At 37.5% G+C, this 25,605-nt stretch overlaps 1 protein-coding gene and 1 non-coding gene across 15 annotated transcripts in view; both read left to right on the top strand.

The window, feature by feature from the left end:
* Positions 1 to 25,548, top strand: part of CNOT1 (CCR4-NOT transcription complex subunit 1) — a 112,961-nt gene extending 87,413 nt beyond the window's left edge. For 7 of the 14 annotated variants that reach the window (XM_070262977.1, XM_023637105.2, XM_023637106.2 and 4 more), the window contains exons 26-49: positions 1,408 to 1,524; positions 1,868 to 1,978; positions 2,314 to 2,391; positions 2,571 to 2,748; positions 3,588 to 3,718; positions 5,618 to 5,914; positions 6,596 to 6,736; positions 6,830 to 6,934; positions 7,594 to 7,713; positions 8,912 to 9,103; positions 9,667 to 9,809; positions 10,670 to 10,778; positions 10,878 to 11,047; positions 11,698 to 11,929; positions 14,111 to 14,359; positions 15,506 to 15,669; positions 15,876 to 15,993; positions 17,169 to 17,270; positions 20,065 to 20,238; positions 21,126 to 21,275; positions 21,966 to 22,146; positions 23,596 to 23,728; positions 24,900 to 25,034; positions 25,207 to 25,548. In XM_070262977.1, coding sequence (XP_070119078.1) covers positions 1,408 to 1,524; positions 1,868 to 1,978; positions 2,314 to 2,391; positions 2,571 to 2,748; positions 3,588 to 3,718; positions 5,618 to 5,914; positions 6,596 to 6,736; positions 6,830 to 6,934; positions 7,594 to 7,713; positions 8,912 to 9,103; positions 9,667 to 9,809; positions 10,670 to 10,778; positions 10,878 to 11,047; positions 11,698 to 11,929; positions 14,111 to 14,359; positions 15,506 to 15,669; positions 15,876 to 15,993; positions 17,169 to 17,270; positions 20,065 to 20,238; positions 21,126 to 21,275; positions 21,966 to 22,146; positions 23,596 to 23,728; positions 24,900 to 25,034; positions 25,207 to 25,285 — 3,609 coding nt within the window. In that variant the 3' untranslated portion in view covers positions 25,286 to 25,548. Of the gene's footprint in view, positions 1 to 1,407; positions 1,525 to 1,867; positions 1,979 to 2,313; positions 2,392 to 2,570; positions 2,749 to 3,587; positions 3,719 to 5,617; positions 5,915 to 6,595; positions 6,737 to 6,810; positions 6,935 to 7,593; positions 7,714 to 8,911; positions 9,104 to 9,666; positions 9,810 to 10,669; positions 10,779 to 10,877; positions 11,048 to 11,697; positions 11,951 to 14,110; positions 14,360 to 15,505; positions 15,670 to 15,875; positions 15,994 to 17,168; positions 17,271 to 20,064; positions 20,239 to 21,125; positions 21,276 to 21,965; positions 22,147 to 23,595; positions 23,729 to 24,899; positions 25,035 to 25,206 lie in introns of all 14 variants that reach the window. The other 7 variants (XM_070262974.1, XM_023637102.2, XM_023637103.2 and 4 more) reach the window with 3 other exon arrangements.
* Positions 246 to 383, top strand: LOC111773053 (small nucleolar RNA SNORA46). The gene has a single exon (XR_002807255.1). It is a non-coding gene; the product is annotated as a small nucleolar RNA SNORA46 (small nucleolar RNA).
* Positions 25,549 to 25,605: the final 57 nt, after the last annotated feature.

Below are 25,605 nucleotides of genomic sequence, written 5' to 3'. Positions count from 1 at the left end.
GTAATGAATGTTTTTGTCTATGTCTTCGTAAGTGCCAGATACCTCTAGACCTAATTGGGGAATAGCTGTTTAGGATTCTTAGCAGTTTATTTTAAGGTCACACTCTTCCTAATGAGCTAATGCTTGTTCCAAGAAATTCAAGTATTTTATTTCTTGGGAAAAATAACTTTTTGAGAAAACAGTGTGAACCAGCATACAGCTATGATTGTTCTTTGTTGGATACTGGGGACATTGGCTTAGGAACGAGCACTATGTTTAAGCCTGTGGATGGGAATTTTCCCCATTCTTGGTTACGCTGTAGTGCAAAAGAATTCCTGGCTCTTTCTGTTGCACAGCTGACTTTGTGCCAGTCTGCTGGTGCTGTATGGAGTTAAGGAACATAACTATATTCAGCCTTTATTATCTGATACCAAAGATGATTGGGATATAATAGAAGTTTCCATGTACTCTGGAGCAAAATACAATATCCTTTGTTTCAAAGAAAAATGTAAATTATAAATTTAAGTTTATAGCCATAAAGTAAGTGGTACCATATAGTAGATAGATGTGTGTGTGCACACCCAAAACACTCTCCTATGATGGTCCTCTCCCCCTTAGGAAACTAAGAACTAGAGAAGTAATGAAATGGATTAGATTTTCTAGAAATTTGAAAAGAAGTGTATAAGCAATATTATTCTGTATTTCAGAAAGTTGTCTTAACTGTCTCCAGAGATGTATAGTGAGCCAGATAATGATAAAGATTTCAATAGATCTTGAGATCTTGATTACATTCCTCCAAATGCTGGCTGTCTTGAAGGACTTAGAAGCATAGTTACAGTCTTCATTTGAGTTGAACTTAGCAATTCAAAACAGATTTGGCAGTTGGGCCTCTGCTTTAAACCTAGCTAAAATTTCCAGAGTCTTAAAATACTTTCTGTGGGACCATACGTGACGCTTTTAACCTTGTGTACTTTGTATTTTGTCTCATGTGTTTTTTAGATTTCTTTTTTTTTCCTCCTTCTCTCCAAAGCACCCCAGTACATAGTTGTATATTTTAGTTGTGGGTCCTTCTAGTTGTGGCATGTGGGACACTGCCTTAGCATGGCTTGATGAGTGGTGCTAGGTCCGTGCCCAGGATCCAAACCGGCGAAACCCTGGGCCACCAAAGCGGAGCCCGCGAACATAACCACTTGGCCACAGGGCCGGCCCCTCTGATGTATTTTTTAAATGTAAAGACATTTAAAGGTAAAAATGTCACTGAACATTGGAAAATATTGCTATGATATATGGAGTAGATCTACTTTGGGGACATGTTCTCAGAATCAGTGGCTTGTTTTTAAAGTAAGATAATGGAATTCTCAAACATTTAGTTGAGAATTTTTTTCATAAGCTCGTTTTCTTACCTTTCTTAATCCTGCACTATTTCAGGTTCTCCTGACCTCCGATAAAGCTGCAGCCAATTTCTCGGATCGTTCTTTGCTGAAGAACTTGGGACATTGGCTAGGAATGATTACACTAGCTAAAAATAAACCCATCTTACACACTGTGAGTTCCAGCTAAAGGTTCATGTAAAACTTGAGAATGTTCATACAGCATATTATGTCTAAAAGTCTTAACTTTTATTTGGGGCTATTTTAATGATTATTGGGTGTTTGCAAGAGTTGGCTCATGTTTTAAATCTTGAATTGCATATTCATGGCCCTACATTGTTTAGCAGGATAAACAGAAGCCGGTAAGGTACGACTGACCCCTTCCTTTTCATAAGGCAGGGGTCAGATATACTGATTCCTATTTTGGAGATGAATTTGGCAAGATGCCTATCTTTGGGTACTTTGTGAGGTGTTTTGAAGTATATTCCCAGCTTTTAAAAATAGTTTTCTTATTCTAGGACTTGGATGTAAAATCTTTGCTGCTAGAGGCTTATGTTAAAGGACAGCAAGAATTGCTCTATGTGGTGCCCTTTGTTGCCAAAGTCTTAGAGTCTAGCATTCGTAGTGTGGTAAGTAGATTTTAATTTTATTGATGGCTAATTTGTAAGAGTTACTTAGTTTCAGCACAAGGTCAAGAGATTATACCCTTCGTTCTTACGAACACAGAGCTAGTTTAGTTAGGTTTCCTCAGGGAAACTCAAGATTTCCACTTTGAGAGGCTAAGTAGAATTATAGGACCGATTCTAATGGGTGGCTTTGGGTTTTGGTGTTCTTCTGAAGTAAGATATGGATGGGAAGTTTAGGGGTTTTGCTGTGGGCACATAGGTATAAGTGCTTAACTGTTTTAAAGAATACAAAATAAGAATGATTTGGGGGCCAGCTTAACATAATAGCTTTTCTTTAGGTTTTTAGGCCACCCAACCCCTGGACAATGGCAATTATGAATGTATTAGCCGAGCTTCATCAGGAACATGACTTAAAGGTAAATTTGTTGCTTCTTTATTTTTTGGAATATTCTCTGCCTAGACATTATCAAAGTTTGCAGGGAAGGTAGAGTATTTTGGGGGAGCACTATATACCAGTTGGTTGAAAGTACAGTATATTATGAATAAAACTAAATTTTTGCTTTAAAAATTCTAATCAAATATTGGAATCATGCAGTTAAACTTGAAGTTTGAGATTGAGGTCCTCTGCAAGAACCTTGCATTAGACATCAATGAGCTAAAACCTGGAAACCTCCTAAAGGATAAAGATCGCCTAAAGAACTTAGATGAGCAACTCTCTGCTCCAAAAAAAGATGTCAAGCAGCCAGAAGAACTCCCTGCCATCACAACCACAAGTAAGTGTGGTAATTAGCCCTCTGCTTTCCAGAATGTTCCCTTAAATGGTACCTCTCCTTGCATGTAGCAAGTTATAATTGTTCCAAATAAAATGGTGCTAGAACTTTATATCCCTTTTGGTGAGCCTTCCTAATTATTAAGGAAAAGTTAGTAGTGCCTAGATATTGTCTTATGTAGTAGAATCTATCCAGGTAATTCGTATGGTATTCTTAACTAAATATCATTAATCAGTTGTTCCTCATATCCCAGTTAAGCCCGGTTATCTTTTACTTTGTTTGAGCTATCAAAAACTTGTGTAACATGATGGCCTTGTGTTAGTCCTCAAATCTGGAGATGGCCAGACTAGCTAGACCTGCGAGGGGAGTACATTAGTTTACCTGGACCGAGAGGATTGGAAATGTGGGAAGCTGTAGGGGTGTTGAACAATTGAGAGGTTTGGTTTGAATAAACCAGATTTTCTTAGCTCTCAATAGCTAAGAATCCCTAAGTGAAACCAAGGAACAGCCTAGGTTGAAATTGGCATCTATGATGTAGAATAATCCACCAAGACTTTGGTCTGCTAATGTGGCATGACTCCTCAATTGATTTTTGTGCTCTGGGGTACTGCCACTGACATAGTTTTACATGTGTTGTTCACATCTCTGTTAAACTAACAGAATTGCTCTTGTGATAATTCATAGTAGGAAAGATGTGATATGTGCCAGACTGCTATGCTGCCTCCCCTCCCCTATCCAATTAGTTTAATTAGATAAAGATCACTTGATACCCTGCTAATTTTACAGTAAAGTGAAAGAACGTGCTCTTTTTATTAGCTCTTATTTTGTCTCTTTACATTTAGCAACTTCTACAACACCAGCTACCAGTACCACGTGTACAGCCACGGTTCCACCACAGCCACAGTATAGCTACCACGACATCAATGTCTATTCTCTTGCAGGCCTGGCACCACACATTACTCTAAACCCAACAGTAAGTAAACATCACCCCATCCCCCTATTCTTACTTTGTGACAAATAAACTGGCTACCTACTTTTCCCTTTTCTCCTTCCTCCTGGATTCCTGGGTTGTAGGCTTTTGTTGCAGAGATTAGACATTGGGAACTGCTGTATAGTACAGCTGGGACTTTTTTTCTAGTTTAAAAATAATCGTCGTAAATAGACATCATTTATATTGGTTTCTCATATGCGAATGCATGATATTAAAATTAAGTCAGCTGGCAATATAATCACAATCTCCAAGAATACCTTACACAGGTTAGAAGATCCTTAGTGTATATCATAGCCTTTTGCTCTTTATGTTCCTTATCGTGTCACCTGAGCCTTGCATCAAGCCATTTCTCTTGGCAGATAGCTGGAACTGAGCTGAATCGTGTGTGTGCGGATGCCTGAAACTGGGGATAATATCAAACTCTATATAAACTGTGTTTTTTCCTGTACATACATACATATGATAAAGTTTAATTTATAAATTAGGCACATTAAGAGATTAACAACTAATAATAAAATAGAACAGTTATAAGATACTGTAATAAAAGTTATGTGAATGTGGTTTCTGAAAATATCTTACTGTACTGCACTCACCCTTCTTGTGTGATGTGAGACGATACAATGCCTACACGATGAGATGAAGTCACGTGAATGACGTAGGTGTTATGATGTAGCGTTAGGTTATTGTTGACCTTCTGACAATATGTCCAAAGGAGAATCATTTGCTTTTGAACAGCAGTTGATGGAGGGTAACCGAAACTGTGGAAAAGGAAGTCACAAATAAGGGAGGGACTACTCTAACTACTCTATATAAAATCCAGGGCCAAGGTCTTGAAGTGAGACTTAGTACTTTCAGTTACATTTCTGTAACCTGGTTCTGGGAAGCAGTTTGATCTACGGTCATATAAAAATAACTTCCCATCAATCTTTTTTGCTCTGTTTATTTAAAGGTAATATTTTAGTCTGTATATTCTGGGTGATAATTGATTGTTTATCTTCAGTATTTTGTTCTGCTTATTAACACTTTAGTTCAGAATCAGATACTTGGAGTTTGCATTGTCTTTGCTTTTTAGAAACTGAAAATGTTCACAAATATTGGAGTAAGTAACATTAATACAGTGAATTTTTGTGTTTAAAGGACTTGAAAGGATTTTGAAGAGATCATTTTAACAGGGTCTTTTTTTTTTTTTCCCTGTAGATATGGTACTTAGTTTTGGGGGCGGGGCGTGGAGCCTAGATCTAGAAATTGTGATTTCCCGTTATAATACTCCCAGTAATCTTGAATACTTTTATAGGTTCATCGTGAATGTTGAAAAAAATTTCTTAGAAATTCAGTAAGTTAAAGAGACCAAGTAAGTGTTAGGGCATTGTTTATACCAGAGATAAAAGACTGGAAACAGCCTTTAAGTGAAGCAAAAGGCTTCAGTATACAGTAATATAAAATGCTCGCTATTCTGAGGCATTTTTTGTGGCAATAATAGTTCTTGTAGAAAGCATTTTTTTTGTAAACTTGAATCTTCTTGTATTTCCCCAACTACTAAAGAAGTTGCTTTAACAGTGCTTGAGCTACAAATTTAAGCAGGTAGCATCTTTAATTAAGCAGGTAATGCATCTTCTAATGAACAATTTGCCCATTAAACTTAGACTTTTTTAAAAATCAGAGACACATCTTTTATCATGTATCACAAGGTATACTAAATACTACTCTCTCTTTGTAGTTTAACTTCTGTTTCCTGAGCATTTCCTTGATTAATTTAAAGTAGAAATTGGTGGTAAATTGTTAACCTTGAAGTAATTCCAAAATCATGGGTGTGATTACTGATAGAAATAGAGTTGTCTTATTTAAACAAGCTGTTGACCTCACTTGTTTTTCCCCACCTAGATTCCCTTGTTTCAGGCCCATCCACAGCTGAAGCAGTGTGTGCGCCAAGCAATTGAACGGGCTGTCCAGGAGTTGGTCCATCCTGTGGTGGATCGATCAATTAAGATTGCCATGACTACTTGTGAGCAAATAGTCAGGAAGGATTTTGCTCTGGATTCTGAGGAATCTCGAATGCGGATAGCAGCTCATCACATGATGCGTAACTTGACAGCTGGAATGGCTATGATTACTTGCAGGGAACCTTTGCTCATGAGCATATCCACCAACCTGAAAAACAGTTTTGCCTCAGCCCTTCGTGTAAGTTGATTATTTCCTTGGTGTAGTATGAAACTCCTTACTGCTTGCCTGAAAGAGTTTGTTTTTCTTTGCATTTCCATTTATTCATTTAATAGTCACCATATTTGTTTGATGTCTTCTTTCTGCTTAGATTCTAAGTTTTGTGACATGAAACCTCATGTCTGTTTTTGTTCACTCTTGTATCCTCAACACAGGATTTGGCAGATAGTAGATAACCAAATATTTATTGGTTTAAAGAAATGAAGGAATTTTTTAAAACATGTGTAAGTTACCAATCTTGATTCTGTTTACCATGAAGAATTGAGATTAAAGCACATGGAGTAGGACAGTGCAAAATGATTTAAAGGGACTTGGTATGTACACACATACAAGCACACAATCTTCAAGTAACTCAGTTATTAATTTTGGGTCTCAGATATGGTTAATAATGCCTTTGTTTATTGCTTGGCTGTTTTCCTACTGTTCACCATCTTCACAACAACCTGGTAAGATGTTTTGAGTGAATGGTATTTTCATTGTATAGATGAAGATATTATTAGACTATTTCATGGTCACAGTTAATGAGTCATAGAGTCAGAACTTTTAAAGTTCAGTTGTCTAAGCTCTGCATTTCGTATTATATCTATCTTGTCCACAGAAACTTTAAAATCTTTTTCTTTCTGCCTCTCTCCCTCCTGACAGACTGCATCTCCACAACAAAGGGAAATGATGGATCAGGCGGCTGCTCAGTTAGCTCAGGACAATTGTGAATTAGCTTGCTGCTTTATTCAGAAGACTGCAGTAGAAAAAGCAGGCCCTGAGATGGACAAGAGATTAGCAACTGTAAGTGTTTAGCATTTCCCTTTTAAGTATTTGTTTTTTCTATTTAAGAAAGTGCCTCATAACAAGAACCTCAGTGACTTTTTTTGTTTGCAGGAATTTGAGCTGAGAAAACATGCTAGGCAAGAAGGACGCAGGTACTGTGATCCTGTTGTGTTAACATACCAAGCTGAGCGGATGCCAGAGCAAATCAGGCTGAAAGTGAGAATTAGGGGCTCTGTCTCTCCCTGCCCCAACTTTGTTTTCCTTCTGTTCTTGTTGGTTAAACTCCTCACCAGGAATAGGACAGTGGAGTTAAATTTTGTTTCTGAGAAAGCATCTCACCTGAGCAGCATTTCACTTAAAGGCTACTTGTGCAGAAGACATAGAAATGGTTTAGATGTGGGGCTCCCCCTCTCTTCTCCCTCCTCCCACCCTAGTTGTTGAAGTACTGCTCTAAAGAGGTCATGTGTCTATTAATTTTTGTTTCCCAACTTGGTCTTCCCTTCTGGTACTTGTGTTTTTATTGCTAGTTACTTATTGGTGAAAAGAAGATGATGAGAAATCTGATCATTTTTATCAGCTCCATCGGAGAGTTGGACTGACATGGTCCTATTTGAGGCATTTTCCAGTGGAAAAACTTAATGAATTTATAACTGAGAGTAACTCCAACAGGATTCAGGGAAATGGGAAACCCCCTAACTGTGTGTATGTGTGTGTTCGCACCATGCATGCATACTCAGTCATGCTCTTACATGTTGTAATGACTCCTGTGTCCTTTCTCAGAACCTTTCTGCTTACTTCCATGCATACTTTCCACTTTCAAAAGTTTCCTTTGATTATGAAGAGGATCCTGTCAAAATAGGTTTTCTTCTTCCAAGGTTGGTGGTGTGGACCCAAAGCAGCTGGCTGTTTATGAAGAGTTTGCACGGAATGTGCCTGGCTTTTTGCCTACAAACGATTTAAGTCAGCCCACAGGATTTTTAGCTCAGCCCATGAAGGTAAATACTCGCCTTGGATTAAATTGAGTGTTTTACAGTTTAATTTGAATGTTTTCATCAGTCAATATGTCTCTTACTTCCTGGGAGCTTAAGCTACAGTGGAAAAAAATACCCACAGTTGTTGAATATAGGTAGTATTCTTTGTATCAGATCAGCATGGCATAAAGGGGAATTTGTTTTTCTAAATCCTTGAGGTTGATTAACCTGTCATGTTTGGCCTAATTAGAGGAATTTACATGGTGACCTCTTGGCTTCCCCTGTATTTTATAAAAAGATTTCCTAAAAATTTGAAACAATTATTTATAGAAAAGTTGAAAATATAGGGGGAAACATTTCCCCCTGAACCATTTGAATGTAAGCTGATGACCTTGATGTGTCCCCATCACTTCTGGAATCTTTGGTCTGTGTTTCCTCCAAAGACGTTCTCCTATATGAGCATAGTACAGCCATTGAAATCAGGAAGTTAACACTGATGTGTTAATACCATCTAATCCTTAGACCTCATTCAAGTTTTATAAGTGTCCCAATACTGTCTTTCTATAGTAAAAAAAACCTATTTCAGAACCACACATTTCATTTAATTGTCATATTTTTAAAATTTCCCTCAGGTCGTTCATTGTACAGCTTCTTAGTTTTTTCATTTTTCATGACCTTGACACTTTTGCAGATTAGAAACCAGTTATTTTCTAGAATGGCCTGATTTAGGTTTATCCAGTATGTTCTCATGAATAGAGCGTCTTTGATAGGAATATCACAGAAATGATGGCTGTGTTCTTATTCTGTCCTATCCTGTCAGGCTTTGACAGTTGGACTGGTACTGTATTTCCCACGGTTTGGATTACTTACTTTCATAGGCTGTAGAGAGATTATTAGATGCCACAAGTGTGCTGCCCTCAGCCTACCCCATTATTTATATCATGCTCTCTTTGATGACTGGTGTTGGTGTCAACCAGGCTTTCCGCTGTCAAGTGAAATACCCTCCCCCCTCCATGCCTGCCCTGCACCACCCCACCTAATGGCATTAAGAGTGAATAGTTCAGGAAAGGGAATGGAAGAGCCCCTTCGTGTTTTGATGAAAGAAGAAAAAAAATAATGGGAGTAAACGTACTAATAGACTTTTCAGTTGCTACATGTGCTAATGAAAAATCTTTAAAAATTTTGCCTATCTCTTTTTTGCTTGTTTCCTTCTCTGAAATAGCAAGCTTGGGCAACAGATGATGTAGCTCAGATTTATGATAAGTGCATTACAGAACTGGAGCAGCACCTACATGCCATCCCACCAACTTTGGCCATGAACCCTCAAGCTCAGGCTCTTAGAAGTCTTTTGGAGGTTGTAGTATTATCTCGAAACTCTCGAGATGCTATAGCTGCTCTTGGATTGCTCCAGAAGGTTAGTTCTTAAACTGTTGCTTTCAGAAGAAACTAGGTTTGTATATATGTAGTGATGTGCACCATCATCTACCTAAGTTATGCTGAAGATTTTAAAAACTAATAGAAAGTAAGGTCTGTTCTCTGATAAGCAGGTGATTTTCTCAGGAGTAGAATGTAGTCATGGCAGTCACAAATAGTAAAGTGGGAAATCTGTTTTTCCCATTAAGATTTTCTAGAAATATGGTTGTTTAGGAAACTAAAAGATAGCCCTTTAGATTTTGAGGGACAGGTTGATCCATGTACTTGAGTAATGGGGTGGGCTGGGTGGGGAGCCTTGGATTTTGACTGTGTAGGGACAGTGGAGCCTTTTATGACAATGAAGAACACAGAGTGAGCATAAACTAGATGGAAGTTAGCCTGTGTGTGTTGGGTAAATGAAAGGATTTTGGTGAGTGGAGGTACTTAACTCAAGGCCTTCTTTAGAAGGTGTGGTGTAGTTTGCATTAAGGACTGGTTCCTGGCTTTGGTTGTTGGGCTACCAACTATATTTTCCATGGTTCTGAACGCTTTTTTCTTCCCTAGGCGGTAGAGGGCTTACTAGATGCCACAAGTGGTGCTGATGCTGACCTACTGTTGCGCTATAGGGAGTGCCATCTCTTGGTCCTAAAAGCTCTTCAAGATGGCCGGGCTTATGGGTCTCCATGGTGTAACAAACAGATCACAAGGTCAGTAGCCCTCTTAGAAGAGTACTATTTACTGGACTGCCTTCTGACATGCATGGCCCTGTTTATGTCCAGAGGTTTCCCTTTGGAAGGTAAATGGGACATTTGGAATTCCTAATTCTAAGTAGTGAGAATTGTTGAATGGTTGTCCGTTTTCTATCTGGTGCCCATGATGGATACAGAAAACCAGTATTTCGCTTTGGGGAATAAATTATAGATCATAGATTTTAAAAGATTTTGATGATTTCATAGCAGTGGTCTTCATATATACATATTTTAATGTCTTAAATGAAACGCTTTGTTTTCTAGGCTTTGAGAGCAAAGCTTGAGTTTTAATGCTGAGCTGTCTGTTCTACTTTATTATTGGCTGTTTTGAATCTTGGATACTGATTTGCAGTTGGTTCTCAAGGCATCCTTTTTTAATTTAATTTACTTTTATTGAGGTCATATTGGTTTATTACAGGTTTGGTTTGTCCATCACCATACATATGCACCTCTTTACCCCTTTTGCACCCTACCCCTTACCTGTTCTCTTTGTCCATGTGTTTGTTTATCTTCCACATACGAGTGAAATCATCCAGTGTTTGTCTTTCTCTGTCTGGCTTATTTCACTTAACATAATACCCTCAAGGTCCTCCATGTTGTTGCAAATAGAACGATTTTGTCCTTTCTTATGGCTGAGTATTCCATTGCATACATATAGACTACATCTTCTTTATCCATTCATCAGTTGATGGGCACTTGGTTGCTTACCCATTAAAGGCATCCTTATTTTGGAACAAATTACCATTGAATAAAAGGGGATCTTTGTTTTATCTGATGGTTAAGCCTATATGAATAAAGAAATAACTGACTTTTTCTAGGTGCCTAATTGAATGTCGGGATGAATATAAGTATAATGTGGAGGCAGTGGAGTTGCTAATTCGCAATCATTTGGTTAACATGCAGCAGTATGATCTTCACCTAGCTCAGGTATGGAAGAAATTGAACAGGAAAAACAGACTCTGGTAATCAGGAAGTGTGTTTGCTGTAAGCGTTCTGTTTCTTACATTGTGCTTTCTTTGTTGCCAGTCGATGGAGAATGGTTTAAACTACATGGCCGTGGCATTTGCTATGCAATTGGTAAAAATCCTCCTGGTGGATGAAAGGAGTGTTGCCCATGTTACTGAGGCAGATCTGTTCCACACCATTGAAACCCTCATGAGGATTAATGCGCACTCCAGAGGCAATGCTCCAGAAGGGTGAGCATGAAATGTTTTGGGATCCCTGTGTATTCAGCAGTCTAAGAAAGAGCTTTAGAAATGAATGTGCAGACTTACTAACATTACCTGTTATAACTGCTTTACCTACAACCTATGGGAAGCTTTAGTGAGGCCTAATGTTGTCCCTTGAAATATGAAAGCTTAACTAACTGCCAAGCCTTGCTGTAGACCAGTACGTACAGTACTACTAGACTTAGTGTCAGGGTCCTGTGTTAATCCTGGCTCTGCCACTTAAAATCTCTGATTGTAGACAAGTTGATGTACCCTCCCTAAGCCTGTTTCTTGTAAAATGGAAATAATATCTCAAAGAACTTTTGAGAATGAAGGTAAATAATAACTCAAGGCACATAGTAGGCACAAGTAAATATCTGTTGACTATGAACGTCAGCTCCATTTCAACGGGCACCGTTTTTGGGGTCAAGAAGCTTAACTGAGGTCATTCATTTGTATATTTTTCTTCATAAGTAAACAGATATGAAGAGACCAAGGATAGTTTTGTTTAAATATGGAAATGGTTAAGTGAATCATCACTCTTGTGGTTTCTATTAAATAAGCAAATTGTCCAACTGTATGTCTGTGAAATCACAAGCATGAGTAGACTGATTTTCATTCTGGATTTATTGTACTAGATTGCCCCAGCTGATGGAAGTAGTGCGATCCAACTATGAAGCAATGATTGATCGTGCTCATGGAGGCCCTAACTTTATGATGCATTCTGGGATCTCTCAAGCCTCAGAGTACGATGATCCTCCAGGCCTGAGGGAGAAGGCAGAGTATCTTCTGAGGGAATGGGTGAATCTCTACCATTCAGCAGCAGCTGGCCGTGACAGTACCAAAGCTTTCTCTGCGTTTGTTGGACAGGTAGAGCTTTTGGAAAGAAAGGTGCTTTTTATTCAACATAAGTAGGGTGTGATGCCTCCAATATTAAAGCTCAGTATTATGTACCTGTGGTCAGACAGTTACCTCCATACTCATGTAAATCAAAAATGTCATCACCTTTACTGTGTTAAATTGATAAAGTCTATTTCCTCATCATTGGTCACTAAGCAGTAAAGTTGCCATTCCCTGTCCCATTTAGTTCTCTTTATCCCATTTCAGTTGTCACAGCTACAAAGCACAGTGAGTCAGATAATGAATAATGAAGTTGCCAAACATATATAGTAATTTTACTAGCTTGATAATCAGTGATGGGATTATGGGCTAATAAATAAGTAGAATTCTTGAAATGGCCTATATTTAAATAAAACATAACACAACCAAAAGCTTAATTTAAATTTTTAAAAAAATTTCTAAGTTGCTTATCTACCTAAAACTGCTAAGTGTACTCTTTTGCAAAATAGTTTCCAGTATTTATTTTAATTCAATTTGATCAATTAGACTTTGAGTTAAAGTTAGGAAACAAGTCTGTAGTTAAAAACTAGGTTTGGCAGGAATATTTATGAACAGAAGAAAATGTAGAAAGAGAGCCATAGTACCATTAGCATTCTGTTTTTGATCATCCCTGGCCACTTTCAACCACTGTGAAGATTAGGACCCAGTAGTCAGTGTGTCGTAATCGTGTTACTTTCCTGACAAGAGTGGTACTTTTCCTCAAGTGGCCTTAGCATTCCTTTAGTACGACTGTTGGGATGTGTTCAGGGAGAGATATCTGCTTATTTCTGCAGATTGACCATTTTATTTCTTCAAACTGAGATCAAAGCTTAGGTGCGCCACCATAGAAAGATTGCAAAGTAGATCTATTAGCAAATAAATCACAATTGAATGTAGACGAGCTGACTGGAATTTTAGAAGTTGTTAGAAATTGGATCTGCTTTTCAAGATGAATGTTACTTAGTAAGTTCTCCCCTAAAAGAATCCAGAGAATTATAAAAATACCCTATTGAAAAGCTGTTACTACCTGTTTCTGGTTTGATTTATGATTTGGATGGAAGAATTTTGAATCAGTTGGTTTCTGTGATCATTGATATTTCATGGGTATGGATGTGGCACCTGTCTCAGCTCTTCTCGCTGGCTTATTTGCTCTCATTTCTTCTCTCCATTTGAAAAAGATAATATATTATACTTATCTATTCCCTTTTGTATCCTTTTGGGAATTCTTTTTTCCTCCTTGTGCTCCCTCTTGATCATAGCAGTCTGTTCTTGCTTCCTCTCTTTGGTTAGTTTTTCAGATTTCAACGTACAAAAGTCCCTTTGCTGGCTTCCTGTCTTGGCGAGGGTGTGTTGTCAATTTAGCTGTTTTGTTGCTTATCAAGGGACAGTTAAATTGTCAAGTTTTCATTCTGAACTTGGTATTTTTGTTTAGTAAGCACTGACTTCCTTCTCCCACTGCTTCCTTAATGCTTGTTATACTGTCTTGTTCATACTGTTGTCGTCATCTTTTGTACTAGCCAAGTAATTTTTCTGCTCTGCTTCACTTGCAGATCATATGTCATAAAATTTGTACTTTATCCTTTCTTTTAAATAAACTTGCTCTTTCCACTTTAATTTACTTTAAGATAACTTAATTTTCATTAAAATAGCCAGGGGTGATCTGTGGGTATTTTCTTTTGGTACCTACTTATTGTAGAAATTATTACTTGATTTTTCTGGTGCAGCTAGTTGGAGTTTCAAAAACTTTGTTATTGGTAAAGTAAGTTGGAAGAAATTATCTTAAACTCTGTGAGAAAGTAAAATATATGTAATTTATTCTCCTCATTTGGGAAAATATGCATTGGCCAGAGTGTCTTAACATGACTTAGTGGGTTACTAAAAGTTGGTTTAATTTGCATAGTCAATTTTGTAAATTACTTGGCTGTGGATTGCTGTTCAAAATTGCCGTGTAATTATTTCTTTCTCAATTTTCATCTTCTCTGTTCTCCATAAAACTGGAGCAATTCTGTCATGGGTACTTAATGGAGAAGTCATTTTTTATGACACCTTTTCTTTGACAAAGTAGGAATTAGAAATGTGATGATAGGAATAAATGAGAGAATACTTTTTAAATGTGAAAGTTAAAAGTATATTCATGTGTTGTACCTTTTTATATTTTTGTTCCCTTGGTAGATGCACCAGCAAGGAATCCTGAAAACTGATGACCTCATAACAAGGTTCTTTCGTCTCTGTACTGAAATGTGTGTTGAAATCAGTTATCGTGCTCAGGCAGAGCAGCAGCACAATCCTGCTGCTAATCCCACTATGATTCGAGCCAAGTGCTATCACAACCTGGATGCCTTTGTCCGACTCATTGCACTGCTAGTGAAGCACTCAGGGGAGGCCACCAATACTGTCACAAAGATCAATCTGCTGAACAAGGTCTGAAATCCTTTCTTGCCTTAGTCTTGGTACATGAGGTCTGCATCAGTGGTTCTCAGCCCTACAGGGCCCAACCCCTTCCCCAAAACATTTTGTAGCATCCCCCTTTCTGTCCTGAAATTAAGTTCATAGATAATATATACACATAATCCCTGAAGTTTAGGAGAAGAGTATGGTGACTTGACTGAGAGACCAAAGAAAAAAATATCATGATGTACTTCAGTATGCAAATGTTTGGTAATGGCTTCACCAGAAGATATTTAGGTAGTATGCGATTTGCCCCTATACACAGAATCACTGCGAAAACGGGATGACTAGATATGTCCACTGATAACAGATTGGCACTTCAAATACCATGCGTGACATTGCAGTTGTCATGATTTTCTGAAAAGGAACAAAGTAGTTTTATTTTTATTTAAACTGGAATCCCTATAAATTTGAGTATTGAAATAGGGCAAAAATGAATTTAAGAGTTTGGTCTTGGGTAATTACAGATGGGTTATCACATCCCTCACCATTCAGTGGAAAAATCAGATGGAGTGCAGGACAGTTCTTTGTTTGAGACATTTCTGCAGCCTAACAGCTTCCCTGGCCCCCATCTACTAAATACCAAGAGAAGTATAAACCATTTGCCTCTTGTCAACTTAATGTCAGACCCGAAAAATTAGATTGTTAGATTGTGTTAACATATAAAATATGATGTGCCATGTTGATTTCTAGAGCTTTAGAAAAACCATTGGGCATTTGTGGAGAGTATACATGTCTCGTCCAAGGGTATTGAAATTCAAAGAAAACACAGAAAACTCTGCAGGCCAAATCAAACCAATGTTTGACACCTTTGGCTGCCAGCATATAATTTTGTATTCAAATGGTATATATCCTTTCCTTTAACGTGGGGTTTAAGAACGCAAGGTAGGGCCAGCCTCGTTGGCCTAGTGGTTAAGTTCAGCATGCTCCACTTTGGCGGCCTGGGATCAGGCGCGGACCTACACCACTTGTCTACCAGTGGTCATGCTGTTGCAGCAGCTCACATACGAAATAGAGGAACGAAGATTGGCAACAGATGTTAGCTCAGGGAGAGGCTTTCTGAGGGGGTAAAGAAAGCATGAGTAGAGAGTGGTAAGTGAATTTCTGTGTGTTTTATAGGTCCTTGGGATAGTAGTGGGAGTTCTCCTGCAGGATCATGATGTTCGGCAGAGTGAATTTCAGCAGCTTCCCTACCATCGAATTTTTATTATGCTGCTCTTGGAACTCAATGCACCTGAGCATGTATTGGAGACCATTAATTTCCAGACACTGACAGCTTTCTGGTGAGTATTGTTGAATTAATAGAGATTTCCTGTTAAGAGTTGCTGTCTTAGCGTAGTAAAATTTGAGTAGTAGAACTCTTGTGGATTTAAAGCATCTTGATTTGTAACGCAGCTTGCATGTTGTCTACTTACTTATATTCCTTTTCATTTGTTGTTCACTATATTTAAGTTGGACTGTGCTTCTGACTAAGGTTTTCTTTTTTCAGCAATACATTCCACATCTTGAGGCCTACCAAAGCTCCTGGCTTTGTGTATGCCTGGCTTGAGCTGATCTCCCATCGGATATTTATTGCAAGAATGCTGGCACATACGCCACAGCAGAAGGTGTGGCTGCAGTTTATCTCCTACAGATGAAGACTCTAACTACCTGGGGCTTATTAGCACTCTTAGTCCTTTAGTAGTAATTGTACTTCTTGCAAGCTTAGTTGGGAATTCTTCTATTTAATGTATACTCATGTTATGGAGAGAGGCTTAACAAGTACTTGACTGCCTCTGCCTGAAAGCCATTCCTCAGTGATTAGGATATTGCTTCTCCAAGGCTGTTGTGGGCCACCTGTCTCAATCTCCTAAGGGATTTTTTTTTTAAGTTGAAACCTTGGAGCACCTCTGTAGAGATCTATATAAAACTGGGTAATGGAGCTCTGGAACCTGCCACTTTCACAGGTTCTCAGTCTATGTTAAAGGTGGTCACATGCAAGGTTGAGGACCATTGGTCTACTGTATTTGAAGATAATAGGATCAAATTCTAGTAAAGAATTGCAAATAAACATTTAACAAGACAAGTTTCTCTTCCATCTTGCAATTAAACACAAAGGAATACTATAGAAAATATCCTTGATTGGCCCTTCAGCCTAGAAGAAAATGTGACTGCTGTGTGCTGCAAAAAAGAAACTGAATCCTTAAATGGAGTTAGTTTTGTTTGGTGGAGAAGTGCATTCTAGGAGGAGGGAACACAATATATTGAAGAAAATGACCCAAGAATGAACATAATTAATATAATTGGGGAATGGTGAGCTCACCATTTGTTTGGCTGAAAATAGAAAGTTCATGTTGTAAACTGGATGAGGTTATTAGCCAGAAGTTGAGTTGAGAGTGGGAAGAGAGATGGTTGAGACCCAGGACTTAATTAAAAGGATTTAAGAAAACAGACCTCTAGTTGTCAGTTTCTCACTTGGCTAAATGTTTTGTGTTCTGTCTGAAATTTCCTCAAGGTTCTCTCCTTCTCCTCTTTAAATTTTGCTATAGGCATAAATACCTACGTACGTATTGTACATCCTGGAATTTCTGGATCCTGTTTTTTGAAATATCATTTCACACTATCTCCCTAATTATACTTACTCCTTTTTAATGCTAATCAGTCTTTAAGAGAATCAGTATTCTTTAGTTACATTAATATGAAGAAGATAGTAATCAAGTCACAGTGTAGCTGCTTGGGTAACTTTTTTGGTGGCAGAACAGCAGCTGAGTAAAATTATGACTTGTACATTTCTTTCTTTCAGGGATGGCCTATGTATGCACAGCTACTGATTGATTTATTCAAATATTTAGCGCCTTTCCTTAGAAATGTGGAGCTCACCAAACCTATGCAAATCCTCTACAAGGTAATTAATTTGGAGTTATAAATTAAAGTAATTAAAACTTAACACTTAAAATACTCAAACACTTTCAACTAGGAAAATGAAATCTAATATTGGTGTTTATTATTAAGCTTTTGAAGTATAACATATATTCAGAAAAGTGCAAAAATCAAACATACTTGCATAACCAGTCCCTGAACAAAGGCTATTCATATATGCAACTTGAGTAGATAGTACAAGTTTTATAAAATGTGTGTCCTAGTTAACTATTCCAGCAGCACATTAGAGTTACTATCTCAATATCCATACCTGATACTGTTTTTTTGTTTTAGCCATGTTGGCAATTGTGCAGTAGGATCTCATTGTGAGTTTAATTTGCATTTCTTGATTTCTTAGTGAGGTTTTTATGTGTAGGTTGGCCATTTGGATACCTCCTTGTGTGATGTTCCTCTTCCAGTCTTGTGCTCATATTTCTATTGGATTATGTGTGTTTTTCTTATTTTTTATAGGAATTCTTCATATATTCTGGATGTAAGCTTTGTTGATATGTATCTAAACATCTCTCTTGTGGCTTGCCTTTTCACTTTCTTAAAGTAAGGTATTTTTTGAGGAACGGAAGTTCTAAATTTAATGTAGTCAAAATTATCAATTTTTTACTTTGATTAAATGTTTTTTTTGTATCTTGTGTAAGAAACCTTTGCCAATCCCAAGCTGCATTCTGTTGTGTGTGCACCCTGCCCCCTGCCAAGAATCCATATAATTCTGCTTTTTATGTTTAGGTCTGATCTGTCTCAAATTAATTTTTGTGTATGATGAGGTTTATTTCCTCCTCCTCCCTCAAATCTGCCCCCCCCCCCGCCCCCTAATATAATGAAAACTTTTCAGCACCATTTGTTAAGTCCTTCATTCCCTGTTGGATTGATTTGCACCTGTGTCAAAATAATTGACTGTATATGTATGGGTACCCCTCTGGTTGATCCGTTTATCTGTTCTTAGGCTGGTACCACACTGTCTTGATTGTAAGGCTTTACTATAAAGCTAAAGTTATCAGGCAGAGTAGGTCCTCTTCAACATTATTTTGTCTATTATCATTTGTAGTTCATAAAAACTTTGCAATCACCTTCACTTCTGAAAGCTTGCTGGGATTTAGATTGAGGTTGCACTGACTCTTATAGATCAATGGAGAGAAGAGATATTTTAATATTGAGCCTTTCAATCCATGAACATGTCTATATGTCTCTTTAGTTAGGTCTTTAATTTTACTCTGCAGTGCTTTGTAGTCAGCACAGAGGTTTTGAACTTCTTTCCTTAGACTTATTCCTAGATAGTTGATGCTTTTTGTGAAATTGTAAAAGATATCTTTTTGAAATTCTAATTTCTTATTTGTTGGTGGTATATAGAAATAAAATTGATTTTGTATATTGGCCTTGTATCCAGCCACCTTGCTAAATTTACTTTTTCTGAGAGTTTATCTGTATATTTGGGGGGAGGAGTGTATTCTATATATAGAATCATTTCATTTACATATAACAATAGGTTTTTTCTTTGGTTTTTCATTTTCTTGCCTTATTGCACTGACCAGAAACTCCAGGACAGTGTTAAATAGAAAATAGTGATAATGGCGTGCTCATCTCATTAATGATCTGGAGGAAGCTTTTAATAATTCACCATTAAGTATAGTGTTTTTATAAATCTGTAGTTTTGTTTTGCAGATTCCATGATCTGATTAAGGAAATGCCCTCCTATTCATAATTTCCTGAGAGTTTTCAAAAGCATTAAATTCACGTCAGGTTTTGGTATCAAGGTTGTGCTAGTTTTATGCTGTGAAAGAGTTGGAAAATGTACTCTTTCTGTTTACTTAAGATTGTGAAAATAGGGGGCCAGCCCCATGGCCGAGTGGTTAAGTTCGCGCACTCTGTTCTGCTTCAGCGGCCCAGGGTTTCACCGGTTCAGATCTTGGGCATGGACATGGCACTGCTCATTAGGCCATGTTGAGGCGGCGTCCCATATACCACAACTAGAAGGACCCACAACTAAAATATATAACTATGTACTGGGGTCTTTGGGGAGAAAAAGAAGATTGGCAACAGTTGTTAGTTCAGGTGCCAATCTTTAAGAAAAAGATTGTGAAAATAGTGTTAATTTTTCCTTAAATATTTGTAAGAATTTGCCAGTAAAGCCATCTAGACCTGGAGTTTCTTTTTGGGAAGGGTTTTAACAACATATTTAACTTCTTTATTATAAAAGACTTCAGATTTTCTTTTTTTGTTTGGGTTTTGGTAAGCTGTATTTTTCAAGTAATTCGTGTACTTTATCTGAATTGTCAAATTCGCATAAAATTGTTTAATATTCTCTAAAACTAGTTTTCGTGTCTTTAGGATCTGTAGTGATGATACTTTTTCATTCCTGATATTGGTAATTTGTGTTTTTTCCATTAGTCTTGGTGTAGGATTTATCAGTTTTATTATCTTTTCAAAGAACCAGCCTCTAGCTTTGATCCTCTTCCCCTTCAGCACTTTTTTAAAAATTTTATTTCAGCTTTCTTCTACTTTGTTTTTGGTAGCTGTTCTTTTTCCATCTTAAGAAGATGTCAGCTTATGTCATGTTTTTATTTTTTTTTTTTTGTCCATCCTGTTCTAGCATATGTGTTTAAGGCTATAAACTCCTGATACTTAGTTTTTTTGTGATTTTCAGATGTAAATATTTTGATAAATCACTTGTGATATTATGTTATTAAAGTATGCTTTTGGCTTATGTTACTCCCATTTTCTTACTTAGTATGGAAACAGCCAATGTTTTTCTTGTTTTTAAAAAATAGGGCACTTTAAGAGTGCTGCTGGTTCTTTTGCATGATTTCCCTGAGTTCCTTTGTGATTACCATTATGGATTCTGTGATGTGATCCCACCCAATTGTATCCAGCTAAGAAATCTGATCCTGAGTGCCTTCCCAAGAAACATGAGGCTCCCAGACCCATTCACTCCTAATCTGAAGGTAAAGTTCCAAACAGTTCAAGGAAAAGAAAGTTATGTCTTAATATTTCAGTCCTTTCTCTGGTAAGCGGGCTGTTTAACTACCCTCCCCCCAGCATACACATGTAAAAGTTATTTGTTCAGGTAAGGGTGCTCTTTGGGGGGAGCAATCATGTTATTAAGTCTCATAGTGTGTGATATAACTGCTGAATATTGAGTCACAGTATTTGTCTAATGGCTGTTTTCAATTAATTTTGATATTAAATTTAGCTATATTTCTTTACAGAACCTCAACCTAGGTGTTGGGGCACTCATTTGCTGGGTAGCTCCCGTATGGCACAGAATTGCAGAATAGACCTTTGTAATATCCATATTTCACAGGTGTTTGATATGTCTGTGCTTATGTTTTGTTTAAATAGTTGAAGTAAAGGAGAGAAGGGACCACATAAAATCGTACTACGTTGACATGGTTACTGTGATTTTTATGTATTTTCTACTTTTTGTTTCACTTGCACTTACTTTTTAACTAGTAAGTGTGATGTTGTCTTGTTCTGCTGGGGCGTATTTTCAAAGACTAGGGCTCTTGGTGAGTGAGGAATCTCTTTCTGTACTCTTACTTTGAAATCTAAGTCGAGGGAAAAAATTAGTGGCGCAAATTAGACCTTTCTATGAAAGGTACTTATCCTGCCTTGTTCTAGAAAGATATTGTATTGTAGAATGAGAGATTCCTATCATTTTGTATGTAAATTCTTCTAATTAAAGATTAATAAAAAGTGGCAGCTCTACTCAAGATGTTTATAATGTGTATAATTTTAGAAAAAGAATCCTGCCACTTTCTAGCATAGGTTTCATTTGCTGTTAACTCCTACAAATGCTTCTGGTTGTGATTCTTGTATTTGTCTTGGGCAGGTGGATATGTTGAGTGAAATTAACATTGCACCCCGGATTCTCACCAATTTTACTGGAGTGATGCCACCTCAGTTCAAAAAGGATTTGGATTCCTATCTTAAAACTCGATCACCTGTCACTTTTCTCTCTGATCTGCGCAGCAACCTCCAGGTTGATTGGTTTGGCTTGACCTCTCAGCTGTATTTTTCATAGAAAGCACTTTTGATGGTACCATTGTGTGCATACCCTGTTTGGGAGTTAGTCTTTTTAACCTGATTTAAAGATTTTAAAACATATTGTCATTTCTAATGGTTAGATGAAATTAACTGGATTATATATTTTACTAGTTCATCTTGTCAATGACACAAAGCTATAGCCTTGGAAGAGGTGACCAGGGAATGGACTGATTTTCTGTAAGAGTAGACTCCTAATAACGATTCCCTGTCAGTACTCCAAGATTTTTCTAAACAAATGGATTCTAGTTTGATTTGCTGTATAGAAAATGACTTGAAGTTGTATTGTTGTTCCAAACCAAGGAACTACAGCTTTCCCCCTCTTAAAAATCTTCTATTTCAGATAGTGCATATTTTGACTTTATGAACTTTACTTTTGTGCTGGTACCTGTCAAAGCCTTGGCTTCCCAAGGGAAGTCATGTTTCTGTTGTTGCTATAGCCACCCTTGGGCAGATGTGTATTTGTTAAATAACCTCAAAAACTCAAGCATATGTCTAAAAATTCACATGGCAGAGAATTTGAGCAGTTCAGCTGTTGTATGAAGGCATAAAAAGGGTTTAGAAATATTGGTGCCGAAATCAGACCTTTGTGAGAATAAGTCAGGAGCTTTCTGTTCTGCTCATTTAGGTATCCAACGAGCCTGGTAATCGCTACAACCTCCAGCTCATCAACGCACTGGTGCTCTATGTAGGGACTCAGGCCATTGCACACATCCATAACAAGGGCAGCACGCCTTCAATGAGCACGATCACGCACTCGGCTCACATGGACATATTTCAGAATCTGGCTGTGGACTTGGACACTGAAGGTGAGTGAAGCCAGCCAGTTCTCACAGTCAAGTTCTCTGCACTTTTTGCTATAGTCTGGTCATAAAAATACTTTAAGCCACAATAGAGAATGTTCTGTCAATATGTTTATGATCTAGCTGGTTATTTTATCTTTAATTAGATAGATCTGTTCAATGCAGAAAACACAGAAAAGCACAAAGAATCATCCAAATCTTTATCTTATCAGTCAGTATTTCAGTGTATATGATTACAGTACTTTTGTTGTGAAAATAAACATCCCTTTTGCTAGTCTTTCTTTAAAAACAGGCTCATGTTTTGTTAGCCTGCCTTTTCCCCCAGCATTTATTGGTGCCTGTTTGTGAGGCAACATGTTAAGCGTTAGGCATATAAAGATAAATAGGATTTTCCCTATCTGCTCTGCAAAAAGTAATTCTTATTCTAAGTTGCACCTTGCTTGGTTGAACTACAGTTCTTTTGGTGTTCTATATTCATTCTTTATTATGAGGCTCCAGCAGGTGCTAACCAGCTATTCAGTCCTGTTCATTTTCGCACACAAATACTTTAGGAGGTTGCCTACTTTCAACTTAGCTATGGATTCTTGAGAGACTACTTAATCTTGAGTGTATACCTGTGTGTATGTATACTTATGTCTGTAATATATATATATATATATATATATATATATATATATATACTGCATGCCTATTTGTAGATGGGATTTGAAACAGCTTAAAATCAAGATTTAACATAATTGAATACCATTATGTCCAGAGCCCAGCAAAATAAAGGAGGGATAGCCTTGTGGGGGAAGTGTTAAAGCTCACTTTGATAGCCTTACAAACATGAGTGATATCAAAGGCAGACAACCCAACCCAGTTAAGATAATAGATATTTATTCCAATATAGTTTGAACTAGCAGTTCTCAAAAATGTGGTCTAGGAACCGTTGGGGGTGTCCCTAACACTCTTTTTAGAACTGTGTGAGGTCAAAACCATTTTCATGATAAGACATTTGCTTTTTTCCCCACACTCGTTTGTCACGAGTGCACTAGTGGAGTTTTCCAGAGGCTACATGAAATATAATACTGGAACAGATTGAACACAGAGGCAGAAATGAGAATCCAGCTGTCTTCTATTAGGTGACACTAAAGAGATCTGTGAAATGTAAAACGGTGACGAACTCCATTAAGTCTTTTTGGAAAATACTTAATAATGTTATATTAATATGCAGTAGGTCTATTATTTTTTTAAAAAAATTTTAAATCTTTTAAAAAATTTTAATGTAGAAAGTACTGAAATAAAACCCACAGAAATGAAAACTCTGTGGGGACCTGAGAACCACTGGTTGAAACTAAAGAATAATTTGAAAGCCTGTATCAGAAATCCACATCGTAGCCAGTCAGAATGACTTGTCTTCTCATGTTGGCCTTCCAAAGCCAAGTCCTCACTAAGCTGAGTCTTAATTTCTAGGTCGGTATCTCTTCTTGAATGCAATTGCAAATCAGCTGCGGTACCCAAATAGCCACACTCACTACTTCAGCTGTACCATGCTGTACCTTTTTGCAGAGGCCAATACTGAAGCTATCCAAGAACAGATTACAAGGTAAGAGAGAATTTTGTTTTTCAGACGCTTCTAAATGATGCCTTTTTCCCTTTATTATGAATTCCATGAATGTTTTTTTGTATGCATTCAGTGTTCATTGAGCATTTTTTCCATGTCTGTTTAAAACACTTTTTACGTGGTTAAATGTGGGATATAGCTGTAAAGAAAATGGACACGGTTCCTGTCCTCCTAATAATTAGACTGATAGACACAAAAAGTCACAAGTAGACAATCACAAATCATAATCATTGCTGAAGTAAAAAGTAGTTTTCAACAAGAGGCACCAACATTTTGATTGAATGTCAGGAGCTTCTCTGAGGTGGGGGTGGCAGTTTTAATCACAGTCCACAGTCCTGAATCACACAGACCTATTAAAGAGCTTGGACTTTTCTTTCTTAGCTCTGGGTTGAAAGGTTTTAACCAGGAGAAATAATAGGATCATGCTTGTGTTTTCCTAACAATAGTTAGGAATCTTTTGCAGATTGCTTAGACTTTGTACAGCACTGAAGATCGGGAAATGGGTAGATTGTAGTGACAGAGATATGTATATGTACTTTAAAATTAAAAATTGGACCAGGCTTTTTAAACTTGCCCCTTCACCTAATAGTTGTTTCTGGGTATTAGATACGGTATTCCTTAGATTTATATACCAGAAATTAGTATTCTATTGGATGTTTAGATGATAATGTCTTATTTTGTTGTTATATATAAATCTGTAGTGAACTTCCCTATAATCTTTGTTCTTGTGCTTATTTCTTTAGGGTAAATTTAGAAGTACAATTGGTTAGGCCAAAGGATATGACTGTTTAAGCCAATACTGCCATTCAGAAAAATTACGCCAATTTACACAAGTACTAGTAGTCATTGAGTGTGCCTCCTTTAAGTGATTACACTCTGCACCATAATACTATCCTAACTTTAACTTAGTCTTTTAGGCTCTGTAATGGGAAGAGGCAGGATTCTAACCTGGCTTTTCTAATTCCAAAATCCATTTGCTTTATCCATGCTGTGTACAGTGTAGAGATTAATCTACTTGTTTTTAGTAAAGCTAGCAACTTTTGCATGTAGTTTAATAATCAGAGAGAAGAGTCAGAAAAAAAGGTAATGGAGAAATAGTCATGAATTTCTATGTTTCTCTGTGCATTGACTAACTTTCTCTCTCCTTCTCCAGGGTTCTCTTGGAACGGTTGATTGTAAATAGGCCACATCCTTGGGGTCTTCTTATTACCTTCATTGAGCTGATTAAAAATCCAGCGTTTAAGTTCTGGAACCACGAGTTTGTACATTGTGCCCCAGAAATTGAAAAGTGAGTTAAAAGTACTTTTAATTGTCTGCGACAGGACAATGAGAATCATTTGATGGCTCCATCTTGGGTGGGTGATTAAAAAGGCAGTAGTAGCCAAAGCTAATGAGATGCAAGGTGTTAGCAGGCCTGAACTTTTCTCACAAATAAACTTGTAACTGTCTCCATTCTTTAGGTTATTCCAATCGGTCGCACAATGCTGCATGGGACAGAAGCAGGCTCAGCAAGTAATGGAAGGGACAGGTGCCAGTTAGATGGAACTGCATCTCTGTTGTAAATGTGTCAGCCTGGAGGTCCTACCATGCCAGGGTTATAAACTGGCTGAAGAATCCTTTCAGCTCTTCCCGACTTTCCCAGCCCTTTGGTTCTCGGGTATCTGCCCCAATTACTGTTTGGGTCAGCTTCCTGTCTATGTGGGCACGTTCCAAAGTTTAAATGCATTTTTTGACTCTTGGCCAAAATTTAGAAGATGCTGTGAATATCATTTTGAACTTGTGTAAATATATGAGAGAGAAAACCTTTGTCTGGAACTTCTTGGGTTTGTGCAAAATGTGTCCAAGGCAAGTAGAGAAAC

The sequence above is a fragment of the Equus caballus genome, chromosome 3, assembly GCF_041296265.1.
Source record: "Equus caballus isolate H_3958 breed thoroughbred chromosome 3, TB-T2T, whole genome shotgun sequence".
NCBI lineage: Eukaryota > Metazoa > Chordata > Mammalia > Perissodactyla > Equidae > Equus > Equus caballus.
The sequence above is the reverse complement of the archived record's forward strand: the minus strand, read 5'-3'. Positions and strand labels throughout refer to the sequence as shown.